This window comes from Sinohyriopsis cumingii, chromosome 1, assembly GCF_028554795.1.
Source record: "Sinohyriopsis cumingii isolate HCF-2022 chromosome 1, ASM2855479v2, whole genome shotgun sequence".
Classification (NCBI taxonomy): Eukaryota; Metazoa; Mollusca; class Bivalvia; order Unionida; family Unionidae; genus Sinohyriopsis; species Sinohyriopsis cumingii.
Window position 1 is genome coordinate 126114994 of NC_142961.1, and position 15486 is coordinate 126130479.

A 15486-nucleotide genomic window follows, 5' to 3' on the forward strand; every position below is an offset into this window, starting at 1 on the left:
ATTTTGCAGCACACCATATATATATAATAGTTAAATTGCCTTTAGGAGGACTGGATTCAGGAGATAGTAGGGCTTACATTCCTAACATTAATGTGATTGGGGAATGTATTCAAAGGAGAAATCCCCTAACAAAATGACCTTCATTCAGAAGGAGTACTGATGAGATTTTCAAGATGGCTGCTGTGGAAGCCATATTGGGCATCAGATCAACACCATTTTCATTTAGGACCAACTTCAGACCGTAAGTAGTCCTTTAGTGAAAACCCCAGGTTGATATGACCATCCATTAACAAAAAGTGGTAGTAATGATTTTCAAGGTGACCATTGTGGTGTCAATATGAGTTGTGAGTGGCAACATTTTCATTTAGGACCAAATAGACAACGTAAGAAATAATCTGGCAAAAATCATATGTCAATATTACTTTCCATTCAGGAGGATTACAATAAAATTGTCGACATCACTTCCATGGCAGCCATACTGGACTTTACATCACATCAGTTTCTATTCAGGACCAACTAGACATAGGAAGTCTTCTTGTGAAAACTTGTTGATAACAACTTTCCATTCAGGATGAGTAGCTATAACAAGATTTTCAATATGGCTGCCATGGCAGCCATAATGGACATCAAATTGGCATCATTTTCATTTATGACAGCATTTGAAGTCTTTTAGTAAAAGCCCTATGTTGATATGACCATAAATTCAGGAGAATTGATAAGATTTTCAAGATGGTATCTATGGCTGACATTTTCATCTTGGACCAATTAGACCTTGGGATAAATGTGTGTAAACTTTGATGGTAATCCTCCATTTAGTTTAGGATGAGTAACGAAAACAATACTAATAATAAACTTGTGCTAATGGACAGATGATGGACAAAGGAAAGATCACCAGCTTTCCTGGTCTATGACCAGTAAAGCTAAAAACAAGAATGATATATTTCAGGTCTGATCCATAGCACTTTGAATGTTGTGAGATTTACTGCACCTGAAAAACAGCTTACCATCATCCCCCTCCCTTTCACCATCTTCTTCTTCTTCATCATCATCTTCGTCTGACAGATCTCCAAATTCATCCATGTCAGTCAATAGCTGAAGAATAAGAACAGTAAATCCCATTTATATAAACAACCTTTGGAGACATGTTTCTTTAATGGAATTCTACTAAAATAAGGTGTGTAACCAGAGATGGAAGCCATCACAAATATCTTCACTATTATTACCTCTGGCACCAGCTGCCCACTCCCTGCCCACTCTCTGGGACGATTTCATAATTTGAAAACATTCTGTTGCCACCTACTCATCCTCATGAAAAATCATAACAAATATGATCAGCCTCCTGCAATCCATATAGAGAGAGCAACGTTATAACCAAAACAGTCATACTTGTAATTCAAGGTGTTGAAGTTAGTCATTGGCAATAAACATCCTATAACAAATGTCAAAACATTTTAATATGGGAAATTTACATATGGCCAAACAACTAATATCCTGACTCATTAGAAATTATACCCCTCAAGATTTGTTGAAATAACTGTTATAGGACAAGAGATAATAGATGATGGTACATATGATACATGCATCTTTTGTACTGATGATTGTAACTCCAGGTAATGTAAATCCTAATGATCAATGCTTTACTGTCAGTTTATCATACAATATGTGACAAAATACTACAACAACAAAACAAAAAAAATGGTCCTTTAATTAGATTCATTATAAAAAGTAAAACCTGAAAAAAGCAATAAAATAACTCAAGTATCTGGAACAGGGAAAACGTAACTTTTTTGTGCAAAAAAACTGCACCCACCCAGCTGAATGATAGAAATTTTCAGGCAGTTATCAACTTTAACTCTATATAAACAGGCTTGCATGATTGATTTAATCCTAAACTGAACATTCCTGCAAGTTACTTTCGGAAGAAACATGATCATACAACCTATAAAAAAACAGTACATTCATGACTGGCAGTAAGTGTGAGGCATACATCAGCTGTCAACAGGACATGCCTCAAAATTTAAAATCACAGATTTTATTTTTCATGAAACACCTTCTGAAACTTAAAGTGCCCATAATAATTTTGTAGACCACCAGTGCCAACTTATCTTCTTTAAATTTAAATAAGCCATTTTCTTTACTTACAAAGCTCTTGCTCTTCTTTCCACCTTTGGATTTTTCTTTTTTCTCCATTTCCTCTCCTTCTTCATTGGAGTTGTCATTTTTTATTCTCTTTCGAACCATCACCGAAAACAAATTTAAAGTGTGGTCTCTTCTGCAAATTCAAAGAAAGAAATTATATATGGAAAACATTTAATTTGGATGTAGACTAAATTATATCAAAAGAACATAAATTATTTACATCCAAAAAGAACGAATATTATGATTTTACCAAATATGTAACAAATTCTCATTTCCAAAAAAAGAGATTATGTCATAGGATGTAAAATTACAGAATGGTATAGTGAAAAATTACAGAACTGTGAAGTGAAAAAAGGTAAACAAGCAATAAGTGGCAACATACACTAAATTCAGACTTCAATATTTTTTTTTAAATAGCTGATCATACACCCAATGCAGATAACTGCCTGAATAAAAATCTAATAAACCTGATAGATGAACAAGCTTACATTTTAAATGTGAATGAGGTTCAATCAAATGTTCCAATATACAGCCAAATTTGCCTTAAAGTCACCTTAATAAAACAACCACCTGTCTTAAACAACAGCACTCTCTAGATCCCCACATCCGAAGTTTATAAATATGGACCTATATTAAACAGCCACCCATCTTTAACAGCAATATTCACTAGGTTACAACATCCAAATTTTCTTACATATGAACATAGATTTAAGAAGTCACCTGTCTTATGGAGGCATACTCTCTACGTCTCCACATCCAAATTTTTTAAATACATGTACAGACAAATATTTAAGTTACCACCTGTCTTAAAAAGCCATACTCTCTAGGTTGCCACATCCAAATTTTATATATATATGGACATATATGTAAGCAGCCATCCGTCTTAAGCAGCCACTCGCTAAGTCCCCACATCCAAATTTGAGAAAATATTGACCCATATTAAGCAGCCACCTGTCTTAAAGAGCCATACTCTAGGTCCCCACATCCAAAAAATGAGAAAATAATAACATTAGGAGTCTCCGTCTTAAACAATCACATTCCCTAGGTCCCCACATCCAAATTTGAGAAAATATTGACCAACAATAGGAGCATCTTGTCTTAAACAGTCACATTCTCTAGGTCCCCACATCCAAATTTGAGAAAATAATGACCAACATTAGGAGCCTCCTGTCTTAAACAGTCACATTCTCTAGGTCCCCACATCCAAATTTGAGAAAATAATGACCAACATTCAGAGCCTCCTGTCTTAAACAGTCACATTCTCTAGGTCCCCACATCCATATTTGAGTAAAAAACAACCAATAATAGGCTGCCTCCTGTCTTAAACAGTCGAATTCATTAAGTCCACACATCCAAATCCGAAGAAATATGGATCCATATTAGGCAGTCACACGTCTTAAAAGATGACTTTTTTCCTTCCAAACTGACGCTGTTTAACACTGGTTTAATGATTAAAGAAGAATTTGGATAGAAGGATGTAAAATTCTTAAGAATAAGATTGAAAATTAATCAGGTACAGAGAAGGATTTGAAACTGAATCTTTTTCAGAGACCACATACATGTTTTTCGTGTCCAGCGTTACTCTGTGGGGAAAATTTGCTGATGCTTCATGCTTCATATATACACATATCTTCTCATAGTTAATTCATAGTTAAGAGCACATGGGATAATGTAAATACGTATTATGTAAGATTATGACTTTAGGCTGATTCTGGACACAGAGAAACTGCCTGTCTGTTGTTTAACCATTTTGCAACGACCTGTTCGCAGTTAAATTCAAAGGGAATTCTCCCACCAGGCCATCCAAGTAGGAACTCCTCTGTTTGTTTTGCCATCAGTCTATGATGCCATGATCAGCTTGGAAACAATCTTGGCCTTTTGAGGACCAGAAACCTGAGACCAACAGGTAAGCGCTAATTACCCCAGGATTGTTTTCAAAGAGACCAGACTGTATCTCAATAAGTCTCAATAAGCAGTTTGTTCAGACTACATCCATTTTCCCATCAGTACATGTGTGAACCTCACTAAGCGTGGATCATAAAGAAGTTGAGAGGCATTAGACTGTCGAGTTGTGCTCTCAATAAACAGCGGGAAGGAATTCTAATGAAATTCCAGGTTTGGATTTGCAAACGAAGGCTTCTTGAGGAAGCTTTCCAGGTGGGTGTGAGAGGCAGCATGCAAGGATTGGAAAGAGAAATGTTGAGAGCATGTGGGAGGTCTATTGTGATGTCACCAGTTTGTGTGGAGGTGCAGTGCCAGAAAGAAATGTGGAAGACAGTACCGGAAGTGTCAGAAGGCCAGATCTGGAAGTGGCAGGAGAGCACGTAGTTAAGGGTACCAGAAGTACAAAATGAGAATCATGAGGCAGGCAGATGATTAACACAGACATCACTGAAGAAACACTCTCATTTAAGACCTTAAATTCATATGATGAAAAAGTAATTGGCAACTGTGAATAGGTAATTGACTGAATTTGTTCAAAGAAATTGCAATTGAGAAATTTGTCGATGAAGTTGTTGAATACATTTGATATATTTTATTAACTTGTTATACCTTTCATTTATACACCCAGACCATTGACATTGCTCACTGGTGGCTCGGAGCTATTTAAATTTTAATTGTCCATCTTCTCTTGTATTAGAAATAATACTGTATGATGCAACTGACATCCACTTTGAAAGATTTTTAAAATAACAATTTAAATGGCACTCTCATTTTAGATTTTAGAAAACATGGACCCATATTAAGTAGCCACCTGTCTTAAAGGGTCCTTTTCTTTTTTCCTTCCCAATGGTGGTATCTTAAGTAGTCTATAATATATTTATGCAGTGTAATAAGATGTGATTATTTGCGTATCCAAGAACTCTGTACCTTTTAAACTCTTCCTCTGCCTCTTCTGAGTTCAGATACTTGTACCGAATCATAGGGGTGAAATTGTACCATTCTTCAACAGGAAAAGCCTCAAAGGCCCCATCTGCACTCTTGGTAAAGATGTAGTACGATGTGTTATCTGTAATGGTACCTTCCCGAGTTCCTTTGTACCTGTGGATAAAACTATCATGCTTGTCTTACTTGCATAATGGTGACATGTTTTAATTGTCTAATGCAAACTTCAAAGAAAATCATTTACTGTGAATTTATTTATTTACAATGGTAACAAGTTTGTGTTTGGGGGAAAAGAGACTTTTTGACTGATATTAATATTTGTTGAGGAATGGAATCATGATGTTTCCAATTTGTTGAGGAATGGGGTCATGATGTTTCCAATTTGTTGAGGAATGGGGTCATGATGTTTCCAATTTGTTGAGGAATGGGGTCATGATGTTTCCAATTTGTTGAGGAATGGGGTCATGATGTTTCCAATTTGTTGAGGAATGGAATCATGATGTTTCCAATTTGTTGAGGAATGGGGTCATGATGTTTCCAATTTGTTGAGGAATGGAATCATGATGTTTTCAATTTGTTGAGGAATGGGGTCATGATGTTTCCAATTTGTTGAGGAATGGAATCATGATGTTTTCAATTTGTTGAGGAATGGGGTCATGATGTTTCCAATTTGTTGAGGAATGGAATCATGATGTTTCCAATTTGTTGAGGAATGGGGTCATGATGTTTCCAATTTGTTGAGGAATGGGGTCATGATGTTTCCAATTTGTTGAGGAATGGGGTCATGATGTTTTCAATTTGTTGAGGAATGGAATCATGATGTTTTCAATTTGTTGAGGAATGGGGTCATGATGTTTTCAATTAGTTGAGGAATGGAATCATGATGTTTTCAATTTGTTGAGGAATGGGGTCATGATGTTTCCAATTTGTTGAGGAATGGAATCATGATGTTTCCAATTTGTTGAGGAATGGGGTCATGATGTTTCCAATTTGTTGAGGAATGGGGTCATGATGTTTCCAATTTGTTGAGGAATGGTGTCATGATGTTTTCAATTTGTTGAGGAATGGGGTCATGATGTTTCCAATTTGTTGAGGAATGGGGTCATGATGTTTTCAATTTGTTGAGGAATGGGGTCATGATGTTTCATAAAAGAATTGTTGTTGGGTCTTAAATTCAAGTTTTGTAGCAACTGCTAAATCTCTGAAAGATGGTACCCATAACAGAATACCAAATTAACAGTTATCAAGACATTCATCTGTTCATAACAATTTTGATTCAGCTGCATATCTGACACCTTGCTGTATAACAGTGCCATGAAAGGAACTTGTTCGACAACAGCACAGTTCACATGCTTATGAAAATTAGGTCATAATGAACCATACGTTTCAAACTGCTGTAACATGTATTGGAGAAAATAATCAAAATGTGTAGTATCTATGACTGGATAATGCGATTTAAAGATGTCAGTGTTCTCTGTAGGATTGTAGTTATCACTGGAAATCAAGTTCTGAAAGATAATGTGATGTAAAAATGTCAGTGTTCATTTTAGGATTGTAACGCTCACTCAGTATCACATTTTTGAAAGAAAAGGCAATGTAAAGATGTCATTATTCTCTTATTCCAAAATAACTCCAAGGACCCAAATCGGGCCGAATCAGCTATCAATTTAATTAAAAAACTCTTTATTACACCCCCTAATCCAGAAGGATCATCTCATGGATTAGTGCTACAATAGTGTACCGTGTTCCCCAATAATAACACTCTCCATGGGCTGGGTTAAATATAAAATTCTCCCTCTGGGGCCAACGGCCAACTAGAATTTTGCACAAGACCAAGCCATAGTTTTATTGGCTAATAATTACATTAATTTCTTTTTTAAATAGGAAACAAATGTGCTTTTCTTCTTTAGAAATGTCAAACACATCAATCCATTGTAAATAAATACATATTAAACAGTTTTTCTTCATTTAAGTCAAATCTTTGTGTGATATTATCTGCATTCTTCACATATTCAATGAACAGAACTATCCACCATTCACTAAATGTCAAAACAAAATTATATTGGTACAAAGATATGTTCGACAGAATGTGAATAATAGTCAGGCCTGTGTAGAGAAGTCAACAAGTCTGTCCAATTTTATACTGAATTAAATTAACACAAGGCATTTTACTCTTGTGCCATCCAGTATGCTTCAGTTATTACTAGTGTGTTCTTTTACCTATAGAAATGGTGTAATAACAACTTTAATCCATCAATTTACAAATCAACATTTAATGATATGTATATCTATCATGAGTGTGATAATTTTTAAATCAGCACTACTTCAATGCACTGTCTTTATCCTGGGAGAGTCTGAGATGGCAAATTTTAGTCTAACAACGTTTTACCATGGTACAAGCATGTCATGATGTATATACAGTGGAGCCTCGTTAATCCGGACACATTCGTTCCCAGTGAATATGTCCAGATTAACAAGCTTTCCGGATAATTGAATCATGCACATTTTTATTTTACGATGTCATCACACCGTATACATGTACATGTATATTGTTGTTGTTGTTGTTGTAGGGCTTAACGACATTTTTCAGCACAAGATAGGCTATACATGGCGGCCAGTATTAATGGTGGAGGAAGAATCCGGAAAACCCCCAGAAAGAACCACCGACCCACGAGAAGCTACTGGCAAGCTTTCTCACATAACCACATTAGCCGCATCGGAGACTCGAACCGACACAGACAGAGGTGAGATGGCAGTGATCCGTAACGGTGAGCGCTTTAGACCACTCGGCCACTCGGGGCCCCGTACATGTATATGCTAGCTGTAATTGTACTGCATATTCAATAATGGTTGAAATAAATTAATGAATACTTCTACTGATGTGTGTTTATTTCATATTATTATAACATGCGATTGTACATACATGTACAGTAAATATAAGTTTAGACAATGAACACTTTGTTCATGTCGACACTCTCTGCTTCTCCCTCATACAATTTGCCTTTGATGCCCCGCCGATTCTTGGAATTTTGTAGAAAACCACGAGAATAGGCAAAGTCAGTGATGCCGAGTTGGTCACCGAGTATCTTTGCCTTGGCAATGAGCATTTCATCGGTGACGGTGGCGTGGTGGGTCCACATGTCTGAGAACCACAAGAAGATGGGCATCATCGACCTGTTGATATTTGGCGTGGCGAGTGCGAGTTAGGTCTGCTGAGTCGGCAGGTATGGAAAATCATTTGCCCGTGTTTTTTTTATGATGTCCGCAACTGTCGACATGCCAATGACTAAGGATGAATAAGCCATAATATGCTGGTGTATATCCTGAATGGTAGCTTTTGGGTGATCTTTGTGCTGGCAAATCTTTTTTATGCTGGCCGGTATCTCTACTTGTCTACGCTTGCTTGATGGTGTCGCCATAATATATGTAAAATGTACAACGAATACAAACTGATATCTCACGTTACGGTAAACTAATGAAATGCAGTCATTTCTATTAGTCGTATTTTACAGCTGTTATTGTTGCTAATGAGCTGATAATTGACGTCCACATTTTATTCTGATATGAAGCCCTATACTGTCCACAGCTTAAATCAATTAACTGTATTTGTACAGCCATCAATAAACTATGATTGTTACATACAATTGGTAAACAACAAAGAGGCTTAATAACACACTTAATTTATTTACCATATGTTATGTCAAAAAGCGTGGACAATTTGATCCCAGTGTGATTATTTAATTATTAACAACCCCGTCGGCGACTAGCTAAAACAGACATTGTTTATACAATCGCTGGTTACAACATGGTCACGCTACCTAGTTTTTCCACACACATGATCACGTGATTAATGGATAACTTTAACATACCACTAGAATTTTAACAATCAGAGATTGATACATTGGCACACCTCCAAATTTGCGTAGGTGAATCTGTATTATCCAACTGACTGTATTTTCAGATATGATTTTTCTATTTTTCTTATTTTTGGACAGATTATTTCCGGATTATCGATAAAAGTTTTAAGGTAATTTTACACTTTGGTCCCCAATTTTGATTTCCAGATCCGGAACGCGGATTTCTTGATTAACGGAGCAAATTAACATTTAGGAATTCTGTTGCCGTTGAATTATGTCCGGATAGCGAGGTTTCCGGATAAATGGAGTCCGGATTAACGAGGCTCCACTGTACTTCTAATGTCTGGTTTTTTTTCCAATTACAACTGGTATTTAATTTCATTCAAAATGTATGGTGAGCTAGTGAAAAAAAAGGAAAGCTTCATTAGACAAAATCAGCTGGATAGTGTCACTCTGATTTCATAATGTGAGTGATTTTCTGTAATACAGTAAAACCTGTCATGAGCGACCTCTGCTATGAGCGACCACCTGTCATGTCCGACCACAATCGTAATGCACGGATCGATTTTACTACATAAACGCTCTGTTATGAACGACCACCTGCTGAACGCGACCAGCGACCGCAATTTCTTGGCAAAATATGCATTTTGACACTGCTATGAACGACCGCATCGCCAAAAAATCAAAACAGATTGACACCACTGACCTTAACTTAATCCTTTGTAAACATTAGAGCTCGGGATAAATGTAGTATGCAAACAAAGTGCACATTAAATAACACTATAGTTGAACAACCATATATCGGGATAAACACCTCTAACCATCATTTAATCCTTTGTAACAAAGACGGCAAAAATAGCAAAGATTGCTCTAATAAAGTATTTAAAAATAATTTGTCTTGCTACAGTACCAGTTTTGTGAAATTTACAACTCCAGCGTATGGTGTCATTTGTAAACTGCAGTAAACCAGACTAAAGTACATGTCACTAACCGCCATTGTAGTGCCGAAGTCATGTGAATAGCCAGTAAGAGTAACATCAAAGGGAGTAATGATGGATATACGCAGTCAATTTAGAGGTTTGTATTTTTTCTTTATCTGTATGAAAACTCACAAAACGCCGGTAGTCCTTATGTCCAAGTGAGAAATCGTCTGAAAGGGCTTCAGTGTTGGTTTGAGTACGTCGTTTGCTTTCCAGTTAATCCATAATGCCTGGAGGGTGAATGAGCTCATTGTCTTTAATACTAGTAAGTGAGAATCATTTCCGGATTTTTTTAAAATTATTTTTTATTTCTTTTGTTAGTGTTTCACCAAGCCACAATCTGTTTACGTGGGTGCAGATGGTCGGAACATTTGTTTATCGAGCTATAACGCTGTTGATTTAAATAAATGTACAGTATTATTTCCTGATGAGTTAATTATGTCTTTTGGTTTCATTCATTGGTACATAATATATATTTATTCCACAATTCCCCAAAACCTGATCAAAACCTATAGTCTTTATAACGTCAACACTAATAACAACGGCAGAATCTCCGCTGAAAAAAAGAAAAATTTTAACACTGGAAGAAAGGATTAATGTCATTGAAAGAAATGAAAAAGGTGAGACCACTCGCAAAGTAGCAGTCAGCTTAAGCGTCGGTAAAACGCAAGTTCAAAATGTAATCAAAGACAAGAAGTCCATTAGAAACGAATGGCAGAAAGGTGCACAAGCATAGAGGAAATATGCCACGGCACGACGGACAGTTTACGGAGATCTGAACGAGCGAGTATGGGAGTGGTTTTGTGTTGCAAGGAGTAAAAACATACCAGTAAGTGGAAAGTTGATTCAGGAAAAGGCAATAATTGAGATACATCTTCAGACCAAATAGCTGAGTAAAACATGTCAACAAAGAAGTATAATGGATTTCTTTTAAAAAAACAGTGAATATGTGTATAAAATAAGACATATACATCATATCTAACTGTTCATTTTTTGTACATATTAATGTGACGTTGAAATATAAATTTTATTCTCGTTGTTTGATAGATGTATATCTTTATTATATAAAGATATTTTGAGAGGAATGCATGCATTATTTAACAAGATTCATGAATAAAGGATATGATACATGTACAGTGAGTATGGGTATTATTTATTTTTCAACAATGCTAACTATTGACCCTGAAAACCAGTCCATTTTCACACACCTCTTATGAGAGACCACCTGTCTTGAGAGACCACTTTTGGTTGGCAGAAGGGGCGGTCTCTCATAACAGGTTTTACTGTATAGTTCATAACATGCCTACAAACCACTTCTTGGGAATGTGTCTGTTGCATGTTGTGTGAATGGTTTTCATTTATCACTGTGTGAAACATAATTCACTGGCATAAGGCAATGTAACTAGTCTAGCTATCTGGATGAGGGAGGTCGTGGGTTCGATCCCTTTCCGAGTCATACAAAAGACTTACAAAAATGGTATTAACAGCTGCCTCACTTGGCACTCAGCATTTAGAGGTTAGTGTTAGGACTGGTCCGCCTGATGTCAGGATAATGTGACTGGATGGGACATCATGCTACATGTCTGTGGCATGATGCCCCAGTGCTAGACATCACTATAAACTGCCACACTGCAGACATCGTAGCAATATGACTGAAAAATTGTTAAAGCTACGTTAAAAATCTGAATCACACACAAACAGAGTCTAGCTATCCATCAGTCTCTGTAAGCCAAATGTTCATCTATGTAATGCAGATAGCAGGTAATGGAATCAATTCACAACAAGAACATTATGGATGCAGAGGTATGTACAATGAAAGCAAATTATTTTGACACCACTGTGTAGATGTGTCTCTCACATCTGAGTGGGTCATAAATGTTTTTTGCAGCCTAGATTAAATGCTGATGGGAACTATGGGGGATACTGCCTTATACGAAGCAAAATAGTACTGCTAAATAATGAAATGAGATCCATGACATCTGCCTTATAACAGGAATGGTGTTATAATGAAGGGTCTTAAAGTAAGGGAGTGCTGTATATTTCTGACAAAAACACTGCATATAGTAGTGTGCTAGTTGATACCTTCTTGCTTGTTTGCCTGAGCCAATTTTCATAATCCACGGCTGGTCATCTGGATTGTACTTCTTCCTGATAATTCCATATTTTTTGCGCCTGGCTTCTTCCTTCTGCTCTCTGCCAAACTCACTACCAGCGCCAAACTTGGGTGCACTTTCAAGATCATTGGCAGTCTTGTACTCTTTTAAGTTGTTTTCTCTTTCCATTTTTACAGTTGTCTACATAAAATAGATAGTTAAGACTGATTGATTGATTGATTGAATTTATTTTAACGGCACATCAGCACTGTTAGGCTATTCAGCGCCAAACAAAATGTCATACGTATGATCTCCTAAAATTATAAAAAGTCTCATATTGACTAGCGATATAAAAAACAAATAGTTGAAATTAGAACGGTAAGATGGTAACTATGTAGTTAAGACTGATACTAACAGCATACATCTTTTGAACAAGAAACTGTTTAGATGTAAATCATAAGAATTATTTCAATATTCAGTAGGTTTACCAATATATTTTGCAACTGGGACAGGAAAACATGGTGCTCTGCTGCACTAGACAACCAAAATTTAGCTTTGGGCAACCAACGATTACTTTCATTACATAAAGGAAAATTTAGTGAATTACCCGTACCATTGTGTCATATACCAAAAGATTCATGGCGACAGAATATCTAAGTTGATATACCAGGTGGTAGTAGGTAGGTTCTTGTAATGAATGATATCACTGAGGTTCTATTAAGTGTGGTTGATGAAGTGCTAAAAAATAATAAAATCTGGTCACAAGGATACGCTATAATGATTAATCTGTCACAAGGATTGACTCACACACTGGAATCTCTGGCAATGAAACAGCAGACAAAGTTGCACAAACCAAACTAGGAGATCAAAACTCTATCAAGCTTAACTATAGCTCTACAGAAGCACTAAGCTTCGCACAAACATATACAGACCAAAAATGGCAAGATTTTTGGAACTCCTCCACAAAAGGTAAAAAGCACCATGAAACCCAAAAAACAGTAGATAGGAACATACAGCTACCTAAGGGTACCTATTAATATTTAGAACAGAAAACCATAAACAGGATAATAACTGGAAAAACTAAACTAGCAAGCAGTTTTGGAAGGTTTATAGGACACACACCAGCAAAAATTAACTGATTTAACTGCCACACCACCGAAGATCTACACCAAGTTTTCAATATATGCACAAAATAGCAACACACTAGGAAAATATTTATCAAAAACCAAAAAGAGATTGGATCACCACACACATACCCAAAGTTACTTATGGACTCTAATGAAAATAAACTATCAGCACATAAAAATATAAATAAATTCATAGACTCGGCAGGACTTAGCAACAAAATATAATTACTATCCCCACAAAACCAAAAGACCCAGTAACTAGCTAAATAAATTTAGAAGCCCCCACATAAAAACCCATAACACATCATTCAATTTTATAAAAATATTAATAAATAATTCTTTTACGAAGCACGTATCAAAAACTAAGGGAACCACAAAATCAGATGTCCTAGATGTCCTTAACGAACCTAGTAATCAGCTAGGACTCCAGTCTCTTGCTAAATAAAGTATAAATAACATTCAATCTCTAAAAACATTAATAAATAAATAACTTAAAGAGGCAATATCTACAAACTTATAAATAACATAACGTAGGAAGCACACCCTAAACACCTCGACTAGTAATACCATAATAACCCTGAAAATCTCTCTTCATACATGATTTCTACTAACAACCTCAATAAACAGCATAGAACACCCCCCTTTATAGAACATTTTGAAGAGAGACAAAAAAGAAAAAAATGCAAGAAACACCAGGCACATGCAACAAGAAACCAGCGATGTGAAGCAACCAGGACCGTTCCCGAGCCCTCCTTCCCACTAATGACAGCCAACCATTCAACTGTAAGGGACCTTTATGGACCCATACATTGAGGCCAAGCTATCAGGGTTCCTTGAACCCATAAAAGCCTGGGTAGGTGGCACCATTCCCTTCCCCAGGAACAACTAGCAGGCTGCGGTGCAGTCAGAAAAAAGTGGCACGTGCACAACTGTGCGCAGGCCACTATAATTAAGCTCAGCAACAACAACAACAAGGATTGACTATCTCAGACACAAATATCTGGATCATCAATATTATAACTGACTAGTCCAATTTAGTTTATCTTCCAGTGTCTTGAGTCAGAAGAATATACCAAATGAATTATTATAATAATATTTTTAAGATTACTGAAAAACTTGTTCTCGAAACACAACTATGTCATGGGGTTTGGGAGTAAAAATCATGTTGTTAGCAAAGCTTCCATTTGATTAAAATCAGATCTCACTTTCATTTAGGACAGTGGTAATCTGATTTAGATTGTGCCATGTTATGGCATGTGTTTCAGCATCTTGAAAGTACATTTACTGGCTTCATCAGCAGGATCAAAGTTTCCTTAGGGAAAACTAATTTTTGTTTTGACATGCCCGACGTGTACCTGACCTGGAATACAGGACAGACCCAAACTAAAATTAGAGGGGACCCAGGCATCAGGCTATTGGCTCTTTTTTTATCATTGCCTAAAATTTACAGAGATTTGGGTTATTTAATACAACAGAGTCCAGATGAGTCTAACTTTTCACTGATCTAAGTTGTTTTTGAACTTGGTCAGAGTTGTTTACTTCTGACTTGAGCTAAGTTGTCTTAGAAACTGGGATAAATCGTCTGTGGTCTGAGTCATCTTACTGTCAAGGAAATATTCCGCAAAAGTGTGACTTTTTTCCCCTCCCACTCCTTTTAACTTACCTGTGATAACTTAAGAAAATCAATGTCTGCCCCCGATGACAACTTCATCATCCCATATGTTTTCTTCTTGTCTTTTGGAACCCTGATGGTATATTCCTCAACCTTTTTGTTTCCATCAGATGAAGATAATGCTGCAGGTTTCAAAAATGAAGATCCTGGCTTAAAAAATTTATTTAGAAGACATTTTTAAAATATTATCTTAGCATAAAATGAATTCAGTGATAATTCTAATATAAAGTATATTACACAAACTAATAATGCACTTATTTATATCTGATCTTATATAGTGATTCCTAAAGCATAAACAAATACTCAATTTTTCAATTTAACTGGTTACAAAATTTCATTCTTATCTGTAATCTCTATGTCCTGATACTGGTCTATTTCTCTTCCAGCTACTGACAGGAACACACTGTAAAATGCTGTACAAGGGTGTTAATGCTTAAAGGAAGATAACTAACCAGTTCATTTTCTAATTGTTAATGAACAATAAAAAATTATTTGTTCTTCTGTTTATTGCTACTCTGTATCTGTGGTTTGGGTAAAATAAATAAAACACTTGCTCTGTACAAGCTATTTCACTGATACATATAATAACATTACAAGCCAATGGTAATGGCAGTTAATAACATGTACTATATGGGTGGGATTTTATTTTGCTTTGGGTTCTTTTTGTTGTTCTTTCTTTTAAATATTTTGTAAGCATGAATATAGTCCTACACTATAATATGCCTCCCCTGA

General features: G+C 36.1%; 1 protein-coding gene across 1 annotated transcript in view; it reads right to left on the reverse strand.

The window, feature by feature from the left end:
• The window catches only part of LOC149807830 (general transcription factor IIF subunit 1-like), a 37866-nt gene that overhangs the window by 21685 nt on the left and 695 nt on the right, over window positions 1-15486 (reverse strand). The window contains exons 2-6 of the mRNA XM_089971064.1: window positions 14746-14904; window positions 11945-12156; window positions 5011-5181; window positions 2143-2272; window positions 1005-1092 (exon numbers count right to left, since the gene is read on the reverse strand). Coding sequence (XP_089827190.1) covers window positions 1005-1092; window positions 2143-2272; window positions 5011-5181; window positions 11945-12156; window positions 14746-14904 — 760 coding nt within the window. The remainder of the gene's footprint in view (window positions 1-1004; window positions 1093-2142; window positions 2273-5010; window positions 5182-11944; window positions 12157-14745; window positions 14905-15486) is intronic.